At 35.3% G+C, this 13,582-nt stretch overlaps 1 protein-coding gene across 2 annotated transcripts; it reads right to left on the minus strand.

The window, feature by feature from the left end:
* Positions 1-7,464: 7,464 nt before the first annotated feature.
* On the minus strand, positions 7,465-11,874 carry LOC112518625 (probable inactive purple acid phosphatase 28). Of its 2 annotated transcripts, none has more exons than XM_025126391.1 (5): positions 11,639-11,874; positions 11,418-11,562; positions 9,452-9,870; positions 8,496-8,966; positions 7,465-7,747 (listed from the first exon to the last, which is right to left on the minus strand). In XM_025126391.1, the coding sequence occupies exons 1-4, from the start codon at positions 11,822-11,824 to the stop codon at positions 8,508-8,510; spliced, it is 1,209 nt and encodes a 402-aa protein (XP_024982159.1). In that variant the 5' UTR covers positions 11,825-11,874; the 3' UTR covers positions 7,465-7,747; positions 8,496-8,507. The 2 variants fall into 2 exon arrangements, with proteins under 2 accessions (XP_024982159.1, XP_024982160.1); XM_025126392.1 differs by having other exon boundaries at positions 7,465-7,762.
* Between the last annotated feature and the right edge of the window lie 1,708 nt (positions 11,875-13,582).

A 13,582-nucleotide genomic window follows, 5' to 3' on the forward strand; every position in this document is an offset into this window, starting at 1 on the left:
TTTTTTCTAGTGTTTTGTGATACGGCTTCAACCCAGTATAAATATTGGGTGAAACCCTAAATGCACCCACATTTTTCTCCAAAAATCGGAGATAATGGTGGAGAAAAATTCTCCACTAACCATTATCTCAAATACTAAGTAAATCTGGTTAATTTCAAAATTAAAACCGATAATTATCCAAATTAAAACTAATAATTATCTTTCTCCTCGCGCCACCTTCGGGAATCCTGCGGTCTCGGCCACGGCCACGCGCACGCATGTGTGTTGGGTCTTCCACTCAAGACCCTCACCATGAGTCCACCAACATGTTCAAAGCTCATTTCTAGAAAAAGCCTTATAAGCTTCTCTAGAAAATAATTCTCTACCAATGTGGGATGGAAGCTAAACTTCCAACCTACAAATTAACAGCTTCATCATGCTCTCATTTTCTGGAAGTAGATATAAGTTAAATGTTTACTATAAACTATGTAGCTTCAAGTTTAAATCCACTTCCTTGAGGCCAAATAACTGATCAGTACAAGAGCTATCAACAATGGAAGCTCACAGATTAATGACAGATAAAACAATAGTCTCACACCACCCTCAGAATTACAAATAACAAAAAATAAATCTCTCTGATCCCCTCCCATATTTTAAAATGTGGAGGATCAGATATCACTTTCACAATGTATAATCACCGTATAAATAATTCTTATGATCTTAATAAAATTCATAACTAGAAATACAAAATAGAATCAACAAATTGCAATAATTTTTTTTTTAAATTGATCGTAGTATCGGAATTATTGCTTTCTAATTTCCTAAGAGTGTAATAAATCACCATCGAAGTTGCTTAAGATCAAAAAACACACCTGATTTGAGAGTGTTGGTGGTGAATTCAAGAGCTTCTCGCTTCTTTATTTCGGACTTGCAGCTTGATTGAAGAGATTGAATCTTAACCATTCCTTCACAGAAATCCTACATATATGAATACGAATTTTAGGTTTTAGCAAATCATAATTAGATTTGAATTGAATTGATCTGAAGCTGAAGATTAAAGGTGTAACAACTCGTCTCACATTGATAGAATGTGAGAATTGTTAACTCCTTATAAGTCTCAAGTAGTGGGCTACCAATAACTTCCACAATGGTTTTAAGTTGTATTCGAAGTTATTGGGCTAGTTCGTTGCTTTGGGTTTGGGGTGTTACAAATGGTATCAGAGCCGATCTTTGTACCATCGGGATGGTGGGGCAAACATCATCGGGTATGATGAGTCCTCAAGAGGGGGTGTTTGTAACATCTTAGGCAAATCCCATATCGCCGATGACAAGGAGGAAGATTGTGGATAAGCCTGGCGTCAGCCTGACGAGGACGTCAGGAGTTTAAGTGGGGTAGTTTGTAACAACTCGTCCCACATTGATAGAATGTGAGAATTGTTAACTTCTTATGAGTCTCAAGTAGTGGGCTACCAATAACTTCCACATTGGTTTTAAGTTGTATTCGAAGTTATTGGGCTAGTTCGTTGCTTTGGACTTTGGGGTGTTACAAAAGGCAGTACATTGTGTATCTGATCGAAATCGAAGAGAAGTGACTCCAAGGATTCGTCCGTAGTTGCTACCATTTTGAAACCACGTCTTTTTGCCATTTTGAAACCACGTCCTTTCTTTTCTCATCGTCTGGTTGCTTCTGTAAAAACTTCAAAAAAAAAGCAGGGGGAGATTGGAGAAGATGGAAAAAAAAGATAGCGGCAAATTTCAAAACGGGTTCACGCTAATAAAGATTTACATTTTCGGTCCTTGTGGTTTTCCCCAAATTTGGAAATTATACATTTTTGGTCCTTAACTTTTCATTTTTATAATGTTATAGTCCCTATAAATTATTCTATTAGGACGTTTAGACAATCTAGGAGTCCTACAAAGCCAGTTTTGTTGTAGTGAAATGAATCATAATCGGTTAACATATCCGTAGGTGTTTTGGTTTCTAAACATGATCGTGGGTTATCTACTCCACCTTTTGGTCATTCAGTATCGTCCTTTTGTAACTAAGGTTAGTGATCTTCTTAACTTTCTAAAACTTGCAACTGGCGTTGTTTCTTCTATTTCACTTTCAACTTACATGTTAATTTGGCCTCTTGTATTATGGACGTGATCGAGGGCAATCGACCTTTCCACTTCGTCGTTCGACTGGTCCGTTTGTAATATAGGTATGTGTTCCTTGAAACATTATTTTCAACCAAGATGTTCCATGTTTTTCCCTTTCTTAGAAACTTTGAGATGAGTAAACGGTTTGCGTGTTCATCTCGTGTTTTGCTTCCTCGACATGATTGTGGGTTAGCTTCTCGTCCGTTTGGTCGTTCGGCTGGTTTTGTGGTAACTAAGATCAGTGATCCTTTTAACTATCTAAAACTTGTACCGACATTGTTCTTATATTTCACTTTCATTGAACCATAAGACAAATGCTAATCATTTTGCATGTTTATTTGGTATTCTGCTTTATGGACATGATTGTGGGCTATCTACTCCTCCATTTGGTCATTCGATAAATTGAACGGGTGTTGTCTCTTATATTTCACTTTCTTTGAACTACAAGATGAATACTAATCATGTTGCGTTTTATTTGGTCATTTATTTTGTGGACGTGATCGAGAGGGTTAGACACTTGGAGTTGCTCGTGCGACTAGCCTATTGTAATATAGGTATGTGCTCCAATTAACTTTGTTTTCTGCCACGATTGTTTCATATATTTCTCTTCCTTAGAACCGTGAGACATTACAAATTTATTTTATAGGATGCCTAAAATATAGAATAGTCATAAAAAATAATACCATATATGACTTAAGTTTAAAGTACCAAACCAAAAAGCGTCCTATCAAAAAGAGTTATCAGCTGCTTTTTAGTGTTTTAAGATGTGTTTAGGACCCTTATAAAATACTGTGTCATAATAACTATTTTATAAGACACTATCCGAAAAGTGTCGAATAAACACAAGAGTGGTTTATGAGAAACTTGATAAAACGCCTAAAATCATCGTATAAACCTATGTAAACGTGTTTAGATAAGATGCTTTATGATTTGGTCCTAAAAACCTAAGTTATGTAAATCATTCTATTAAGACGCTTAGACAATCTAGGAGTCCTAAAAAAGCCAAGTTTTTTGTAGTGAGATGAATAGTAATAGGTTGACTTATCCGTTTGGTGTTTTGGTTTTTGGACATGATCGTGGGTTATCTTCTCCACCGTTTGGTCGTTCAGTATCGTCGTTTTGAAACCAAGTTTAGTAATATTTTTAACTTTCTAAAACCTGCAACCGAGACACTGTTTCTTATATTCACTTTCTTTCAACTATAAGATGAATACTAATCATATTAAATGTTTATTTTGTCTCTTGTATTATGGACGTGATCGAGGGCAATCGACTCTTCCACTTCGTTGTTCGACTAGTCCGTTTGTAATATAGGAGGTATGTATTCCTTGTAACATTGTCTTCAACCAAGATGTTACATGTATTTCCCTTTGTTAGAATTTGAGATGAATAGTAATCGGTTTACGTGTTCATCTCGTGTTTTGGTTACTCGACATGATCGTGGGTTAGCTTCTCGTCCGTCTCGTCACTCGGTTGGTTCTGTGGTAACTAAGGTCAGTGATCCTTTTTACTATCTAAATCTTGTACCGACATTGTTCTTATTTTTTTTTAACTTTCTTTGAACTATAAGATGAATACTAATCATATTGCATTTTATTTGTTTTATTTGTTTTATTTTATGGACGTGATTGAGGTTATCGACACTTCGAGTTACTCGTGCGACTAGCCTATTGTAATACAGGTATGTGCTCTATTTAACTTTGTTCTCTGCCAAGATTGTTTCATATATTTTCCTTTCTTAGAACCGTGAGAGACTACAGATTTGATTTTCTTGGACGCCTAAAATGTAGAATCATCGTAAAAAAAATAATACTATATATGACTTAAGTTTATAGTACCAAACCAAATAACGTCCTATCCAGAAGAGTTAATAGGCCGCTTTTTAGTGTTATAAAATGTTTTTAGGACCCTTATAAAATAATTTGTCGTAATAACTATTTTATAGGACACTATCTGGAAAAGTGTCCAATAAACACAGAAGTGGTTTATACGACATTTCTTGAAAATGTCCAATAAAATAGCTAAAACAAGAGTTGATTTTAAAAGCGTCATAAAAAAGTTGATAAAACGCCTAAAATCATTGTATCAACCTGTTGAAACGTTTTTAGATAAGATGTTTTATGGTTTGGTTTTAAAAACCTAAGTTATGTTAGAGGACACTTCTTGTACCAACATTGTTTCTTATTTCACTTTGTTTCAACTATAAGATGAATACTAATCATATTAAATGCTTATCTTGTCTCTAATTCTATTATGGACGTGATCGAGGGCAACCGACACTTCCCCTTAACTATCTAAAACTGTACCGACATTGTTTCTTATATTTCATTTTCTTTGAACTATAAGATGAATACTAATCGTTTTCCTTTTCTATTCGGCCTTTTGTATTATGACGTGATTGTGTGCTATGGACTCTATCAGTCGTCGTGTGTGACTAGTCCGTTTGTAATATATATATACATACATACATACATACATACATACATACATACATACATACATACATACATACATACATACATATACTAGTTGTGTACCCGCGCGATGCGGCTGGAGCCGTGAATTTTAACGATTTTGAAGTTTCAAAAGTGAATTAGAGAAGATTTAACGATGATATAAGTTACACTTGGTCTTTACATATTAATACAATTTGAATAAATAAAAGTTATGGTTCCAATAACAGTCTATCGATGAAAAAAATTGTATGGCAGTTTAAAATTCAATATATTTAAACGACTCTACAAACGTGCTCGATTTACACCAAGAGCAAAGAATCAAGAGATCGAGAACAATTGAATGGGAGAACTTTTAATAACTCATGGTAAATATCAATTTGAATCTCACCTTGGGGAATGAGGAGAAGACATAGAGGTATGAGAGGGTGAATGCATGAGTGAAATGTGTCAAAAGTATTTTGGGAACATGAAAATAAAAGTTAATGTGTATTGGTAACTTGTATTATAAATTGTTTTTAAAACTTTTGAAATATCTGGTTTATAAGGTAATATATATATATATATATATATATATATATATAAAATACTAATATATAAGTAACTTTGGGGACACGTGTCATGTTTCTTGGCGACGGTTGTTGATTTTTCCCGCCTAAAACACAATTTTCACTTACGGCCCCCATAGAATTCCGAATTCTTGTGTTTCAAAGTTAATGTTCTGAGTTTTCTTTCAAAGTTAATGTCCAGAGTTTTTCTCATTTAATAAGAGTCAAGGACAATCATTATCAAAAGTTGGTTTATTTCTAAGACAGCGGAAAATTTAAATAAACTTGTAGCATTGGCTAATTTTAGCAATTAACTCTTGAAAAGAACTTTACACTTGTAGCCAGATTGGTCGTCTTGATTTAGAAGTCTTACAACGCTAGATATTGTCTGTCGTGAACTCTAGAGGATTTCTTAGCCCTTGTGTTTGTCAAGCCTGATTCCGTCCTTCATACAGAGTTTAACATAGGTTTTGCACGTGTTATGCGGTCAATCTGAACCAGACTCCGTGTTTCATGCAGAGCTGCACAGAGGTTCTGCATTTAAGTCTTGAGAAAGAGCTTTGTCTCTTACTCCGAAGATGGCCTTCAGACTTGTAACTCTGAATAGTTTCCGTCTTAATCTYTGGAAACTTTCTTTACGCTTGTGTCCTTGAAGCCTGATTTCGTTCTTCATACAGAGCTTAACAGAGGTTTTACAGGTGCTACGGGGTCATTCTGACCCTGCCTCCGTCCTTCATACAGAGCTTCATAAAGGCTCTGTACTTGTCTTGAGTAAGAGTTATATATCTGCATGTACTACCCAGAGCCTCTGATTTCCTTTGCTTGTCTCATATAGAGTATAGAAAGGCTCTCCATGTACTACGCAGACATGCATATTGGATCTATATTGTTCGTCTTCATTTAGAAGTTTTTCTGATTATCGAAGCACATGCCRTCCTTTGTATATGTAACATTTAATTCTCGAGTAAGAGCATCTTTATATCAAAAATTTAATCGGACTTGTACTTTTGTCTAAGTTTATAAATTACCTCCGATTATTAATTCTTTATAAAATACATATCAGTTTCATTTAATTTTTGTCATTAACCCGTGTAATACATGGGTCCAAACCTAGTATATATATATATATATATATGTTTAGGTAAGTGTTTCTTTTCACTTTGTTTTGGATCAAGTTGGTTTCATATATTTCACTTTCTTAGAACTATGAGATTGATAGTAATCGGTTTGCATGTTTGTTTGGTCTTTTGTTTGTTGCACTTATTATTCCTTTCACCCACGCTTTCCTTCATCTCATGCATCTTGGGAAGGATTAGTTGCATTTAGCCGTGCAACTAATCCTTTCATCTCATGCATCTGGGAAAGGATTAGTTTCATTTAGCCGTGCAACTAATCCTTTTGTAACTGTACAGTGATTGGTCATTTTGTCTTTTTAAACTCGTTGTACCAAGATGGTTTCATATGTTTCACTTTTGTAGAACTATAATAGTATTAGTGTCTTGTTTTCGGGCATGAATGTGGGTTATCCACTCTTGAAGTTGGTCGTCCGGTTGGTCCTTTGTAACTAGGTTGGTGCTTCTTTTAACTTTCTAAAACCTGTAATTTGTTTGTTCATATCGTCTTTTATCCTTTGAAAGTTATTTGACAAAAATCTAGTCAAAATAGTAGCGAATGGAATTTGTTTGTTCATATAGAAAGTTATGGGTTCGTCTGTGAGTAGCTAATGCGAGACTCCACTAATAATGATATTGTTGAATTCTTACATACGGCACTTATAAACCATCCTCAGCTCTCGTACATCATTTGTGTTGGAGGGACAAACATTGCATATATTCGTTGCACGATTGGTGAAATTCTTATCGTTCAAGGTTTACTAGATGAAATTACACTTGAAATAGAAGATGCCCTGTCACAAGTTCATATATCGCTCAACAACTTATTCAAGCAAGACGCTTTTTCTTTCCCTTTCCTCTTTTCCGCATCAAACCATGCAAGTTCTCTTTTGTTACAAGATGGGGGTGTTTGTAGTGTTCTAGAATACGTTACCCCGAGCTAGGCAGCTATGTACGATTCACCACGTATTTGCCTAAATTAAGCCGATGCATCAGCAGTATATTTTTGAGGGCGTTGTAGATCGAGTAATACTTTTGGTACAACTTTTGTAATTTGATCTAGTAGTAACTCGTCCGACAATCATAGTAGTAAGCCAACGAAACACGTCGACCCGCCCACCAACTCCATGCCGACGAACTCGGAAAAGACGCAAACGGTTGACTAACCGTTTCATCCCAAAATATATATAAATGCATGATTACTGATCAATTATCTAAAATACAATTAAATTGAACAAAAATGGAAGAAACTTGTATATCAAAATCAATACTATCAGTAACTTGTAATGATTATTAACAGACATGAGATAAAATTCGAATAACGGGTAGACGCGTGATGCACGTAAAACGTTTGTGCAAGTGTGTCATTATAGAAACACGTAAGAATGACACGCATAGAGGCGATGTTCATATAACGCAGAATGGAATTTTTACCATGATTACGGGTGTCAAAAGGGTTGGCCGTAGCATATTTCACCACACCCACAGCAAAGTTCTTGACAAGATGAAGATCCTGCAGAAACAGTTGCTGCAAAAATTAACAGAAAAGTTGATGTAATCAAGGCCAATATGCATATAGTTTTCCTTGGTTCCTATTTAATGTAACAATGAATTATTTTTTTTTTTTAATTAACCTGGATATCCAACCCGCTATGCGAGCCGACTAATCCTAGGACGACCACCTGCTTTGCAGATAGCCCGGAGTCACCGCATTTGAACCTCCGTGGCCACAAGGGGATTTTTATTCCTCCTTGGATTTGAACCCGGGACCTCCTGGTACTTTTGACCATTAGAGCCAAACTCAAACCAATCAGGCACCACCCTTGTGGTTTGAATTATTATTATTTTTTTCTCAATTAGTGTAGGAAACGTTTAATTCTTTCTATTTTGTACCCTGAAAACCCATTTATCAGGTAAAATGTGTGCGAAATAAGAAGTATCAGAAGTTTGCTACATACTCCTTCCAAAGTATCTGTTTCTAATTTAGTTGTCCCACAAAAAATGTGAATTTTCACAAGTAAGTTCCTACTTTCCAATTCTATCCAGGAGAAATTAATTACTTCCATTATTAAGGGTAAAGTTGTCATTTAGTTAATCAAAAAGTGTAATAATTACATAATTCTAACTTTTCATCGTGAACATTTATTTTGGGACAGAGGGAGTAGTAACTTAGGCAAACTTCGCTACATTTTGATGTATTTTACCCTTTAATAAAAAGAAGACATAGGAGAGTATATGCTCAAGCTTTAAGGTTCAATTACCTGCAACAAGAATCAACTTGATGTCCATAGGATTTGCTCATCAATTTTTGTCAATTTCTTGTCATCAATTCGCTTCCATGTCTTAATAGTTTCGACTCCCATCCATTCATTCTTCCCCTTTTTAAGTTCTGCAAGTATAACTCTAGCTCTTCTCGACAACCCGGCCTTACCGTAACCATGATATCCGAAACCACCACCATAACAAAACCATATACCATCTAAATTCCCACAGAAATCATTGAGGTGATCATGGCCTATGAAGACAGCTTTCACATCTCCCATTGACACAAATGTCTGCAAGACTCCAGAGTTCACCACCGAACAGGCTACGTTTTCATGGTACTCCCCAAAGATTTCCATGAAAGGCCCATAACGAATTTCTGGGATTGGGATATGGAAGAATGCTAGTGCTGGAGGTGGTGTTGGTACCATGGGAATGTCTTCCGATTGATGGTTTTCCTGCTTATGGCCCTGTTAGCGAGACCTGCAACATGTTAATGAAATCTAAATATAATAGAACCAGTTTGCAAGATTTGTGGAACCGCATCAGGTTATTCTCCAAAAGAATCCTCGAGGAAAGGAGGGGGTTCCAACATATATTGAAGTAGAAAGGCACAGATGTCCAATAGATAGACCTTGGCTATGATGCCAAATGTGGAACCCCATTAGATTACTCTCCAAAAGAGCCTTTTGAGGAGAGAAGGTTGTTCCAATATATATTGAAGTAGAAAGGTACAAGTCTAGCTGATGTGGAACTCTAACACACCCCCTCCGATAGAGGTTAGACGGGCAAAGATGTCCCAGAAGTAGACCTTGGCTCTGATACCATGTGAATCAGTTTACTTTCCAAAAGAGTCCTTGAGGAGAGGAGGGTTTCAGCATATATTGAAGTAGAAAGGTCTAAGTCTAGCTGATATGGTACTCTAGAAGGGGGTTGGGAGTACAAACTTGAATACCTTAGAAACATCACGAAGCCAACTAAGTTGAGACTCCTTGATCCATCCATAAGTTCGAACCCCATTGACGACAGCTCTGTCACCACTGTCTAGAAAGAAGAGATTGAGGATGGTTTGATTGGCTAAGTAAGATCCTGGTGCACCCCATACTCTGAGATCATAATTTCCAAAGCCATCAATGTCTGTTATAACTTGTTGTTTGGCAGGATCAGAGGTATCTTCAGTGGATGGGTTGGGTTGTGAAAGTGAATAATCCATAAGGGAGATGAATGACATTAGTTCTTCACGAGTCATAGTGGACTCCTGGTCATGATTACCCAAAACTGCTGCCCAAGGGAGTCTGGAATCCATGGCTGGGCCAAAAGCTTTGAACAATGACTCTGCAGCATCATCAGTACTTGACCCGAATATGTTATCCCCTAGTTGCCACAACTAGCGAAAATCAGTTGCAGTGATACCATAAAAATTGAAATTTTAGTTTGACATGTATTGAAGTAAAATATTTGATTATTTGTCAACTATCTAAACTACCCTTTAACGAAGACAAATAGAGGAAGCTAGTAGACCACAACACCAGCATCTATTATAGTTATGATATTGCACAAATAAGTAACATTAACTCAGAATCTTTTTACAGACATTGTGATTAATTGGACAGTCCAGATATGGAAGCAATATGATATCATGGGAAGGGAGTTCATGCTAGTATTGCATATTAAAGGAAGTACTTTGCTTTTGGACTTAAGTTAATCCTAAAGGCAATCACAAAAAGAATAATCAACTGATAAAGGAAAGACTAAGAAATAAGACCATTAACTTATATATGAACACCCAAAGCGTAAATGGACTATATAATTCCATTTGTACCTAAAAGTCTATGCTTATAGATTATGATACAATGGTCCAGCAGTATCTAGGTTACCGGTAGATCCAACCTTCTTGGAGGTCAAGGGTTCAAGTCTCACCAACGGTGAGGAGTGTGTGTGAGTTTTGCCATATATAAATATTATATACTTCTGAGAAAACCTTTTGGACTCTTTTTAAGTTCTATCTCGGTATAAACCAAAGCAAGGTAAAAGAGTCAGCCCGCCAGGCGATGAACATGTCAGTTTAAATTTTCCACACTCTTACCAAACCAGATCTCTTATGTTGCTAAAGGTTTTTTTTTTATTAACTTGGATATCCAACCCGCTATGCGAGCCGACTAATCCCAGGGCGACCACCTGCTTTGCAGATAGCCCGGAGTCACCACATTTGAACTTCCGTGGCCACAAGGGGATTTTTATTCCACCTTGGATTTGAACCTGGGACCTCCTGGTACTTTTGACCTTTGAAACCAAGATCAAACCAATCAGGTACCACCCTTGTGGTTTATGTTGCCAAAGTTGTAGTTAGTAGGGTAGAGCTTTGGATGAATAAAAGAGGTTTCTCATTATTCATCGACATGGTTACTGTACTTAAAGCTTGCTTAAAACGACATTATGTTTCAATATGTTACATATTCTGTAATGAGTTCTTACAGTCTGCATGAGGATTTACTGTAGAAGGTTGCTTACACTCTCAAAGAACAGATAAATAACATATACTCCTCCTTCAGCTCCAGTAAAAGAGTAACATTATGACTTCTTAACTCTCAATTTGGTACTTTTTTAAATGCTATAAATGGATACAACTTCCATTTGTGATGTCTTTCATAGAGTTCAACATAGTAATCAATGTTTTCAAAAATGGTTTAAAATCGATAGCAAGTGTAAAGTTCTAAAAATAGCTCGTTTGATTGCCTAAAGTCAACTGTAGATCCTTTATCAACTAAGGTGTAAGAAGTGAAGCAAAATGCCTCGATAATGTGAAGTTAACTATTACCACTGATCAGAAAATTCACTAATGACGTAATTAAGAGTCTAATCGTATCCAAATAAGTAGTTCAGATACTGCATAGAAAATGATTTATAAAAAAAAAACCTACCTGTAAAAGCAATAAAATCAGGCTTCTCGGCATCAATCATTCGTTTCAAAAACAGCGTCGTGTTAAGATCGGAACACCATTGAAACTCAGAGCTCAAAACATCTCTACACCGAGTCAATCCAGTTCCATAATGCATATCAGCCACCTAATCGAAACATACAACCAACTCTTTTGATTTTCTTAATAGAACTTGAAATCATTGGCAATGAAATTAAGTAAACCTGAAGGATCTTGAAAGTGCCGTCGAAATTGAAACGTAGAGGAAGATTTGGATGCTTCTTGGAAGTGATTCTGTGATGAGACACCATTAATTTGTCGGATAGAATCCAAACTTGCATCAAATAGAGTAAAATCGTGATGAGAGTGAGGTAAAACAAAGCATAAATCCATGATTTGGTCGATTGCATCGTTTGTGTGTGTGTGAAAGTCAAAAGTGAGAGTGTGTTTGTTCATCAAGAAGGGCAAAAATTTGAAGTCCTTCCCATTGTAGGACAAAATAATATTACTAAATAAAACCGGGTTTCTTTAATTGGTTTAGTTCTATTAGAGTAAATTACATTTTTCATCCTTGTGTTTTGTTATAATTTGCATATTTCGTCCTTGTGATTTCAACATTACGGTTTTCGTCCTTGTGATATGCAATTGTTTTCGTCCATGATGCTAATGGCTATTTATAAATACGAGGGACTAAAATATAAATAAAATGTAAATTATAGGGATGAAAAATGCAATAAAGTTTAAATCATAAGGAAAAAAACGATAAGGAATTATAAATCATAGAATTAAAAATCATAATTTCAAAACTACTGGGACGAAAACAGAAATTTTTTAAAAAACCATACGAACGAAAAATGTAATCTACTCTTTGTTTTCGGTTATTTTTTTATTATTTGGGTTTAACATAATAACAATTAGGGACGGACCCAGAAATTTTTTCATACGGTGGTACTGTTTGAATTTCAGGAAAATACGGTAGCACCTTCCAAAACAATACGGTAGCACCGTTAACAAACCTAAAATTTTTACCCTTCGGTGGCACGTGCCACCCATGTCACCACACCAGGTCCGCCCCTGATAACAATATTCGATAATTCGTAAATAACGAGATGGCTAAACACTAAACTAATTTATAATAAAATCATTGTTGCAAATAACCAATTAGAAACAAATGTAGATGAACAAAATTAATAACAAAATAACAACATTAGTTAAGAGTGTGAGGTTTTATTAGGGGTGTACAAAAAACTGTCAACTCATGAAACCTGCGTAACCCAATCCGCTAACAACCCAATTAAATCCAACCCGCCTAATCACCAACCCCCCATCCGCCAAACCGTTAACCCGCCTATTAGGAGAGTTGAAATTGGGTTGATTCTAGATCAACCCGCCCAACCCGTCGCTAATATATAATTTTTATAAAATTTTATTTATATATATATATATATATATATATGTTATTATGTATATATATTATTAATGTATAAATTTTATATAATTTTTATTGATATTATGTTTTGTTTCATTTTATTTAAACATATAGGTTACCAAAAGATATTTACGATCAAAAAATGATGACAAATAATCTAATTAATAAGAAAAATTATTGATTTTTTTTTGCAGCAACAACAAATTGATATGTTGGAGAATACGAATGATATTGATAGATATTTGATGGACGAATCCATCAATCTATGACACTTTTAAAGAGTTACATTGGAAAAATGTCTTATCTAAAAGAATTACAATATGTTTATAGGATGATTTTGGACGTCTTAAAAAATTCTATGATGTTTTTAAAATAAAGTGTCGTATTAGTTATTTTATACAACACGACTGGAAAAAATGTCGTATGAACATAGGTGTCCTATAAATAGATGAGTTTATGGGACACTTCTCAACACGTTTCTATAAAATAACTAATACGACATTTTATGTAAAGATCATTCTAAAACATTTGTTGAAATGTCCAAAAACGTCCTATAAATCTATTGTAATCTTTTTAGATAAGACGTTTTATAATATGATTCATAAACTTAAGTTTCATTAATTATTTTATTTGTCAAATTATGTAAATACTAACCCGCCAACCCAACCCAACCCGCCTCAACCTGCAAGGGTTGGGTTACACTTTTGAATGAGTTTGGTTGAATTTCCAAATTATTATA

This window comes from Cynara cardunculus, assembly GCF_001531365.2.
Source record: "Cynara cardunculus var. scolymus isolate 2C chromosome LG 9, CcrdV1, whole genome shotgun sequence".
NCBI classification, from domain to species: domain Eukaryota; kingdom Viridiplantae; phylum Streptophyta; class Magnoliopsida; order Asterales; family Asteraceae; genus Cynara; species Cynara cardunculus.

Bases quoted from the DNA above. Each gene is read 5' to 3' on its own strand.
- LOC112518625 (XM_025126391.1), bottom strand. From the start codon at position 11,824: ATGCAATCGACCAAATCATGGATTTATGCTTTGTTTTACCTCACTCTC. The intron at 11,563-11,638 runs GTTTACTTAATT...TGTTTCGATTAG, and splicing joins GCACTTTCAAGATCCTTCAG to GTGGCTGATATGCATTATGG. The intron at 8,967-9,451 runs GTATTCAAGTTT...TCTCGCTAACAG, and splicing joins GGCTTCGTGATGTTTCTAAG to GGCCATAAGCAGGAAAACCA.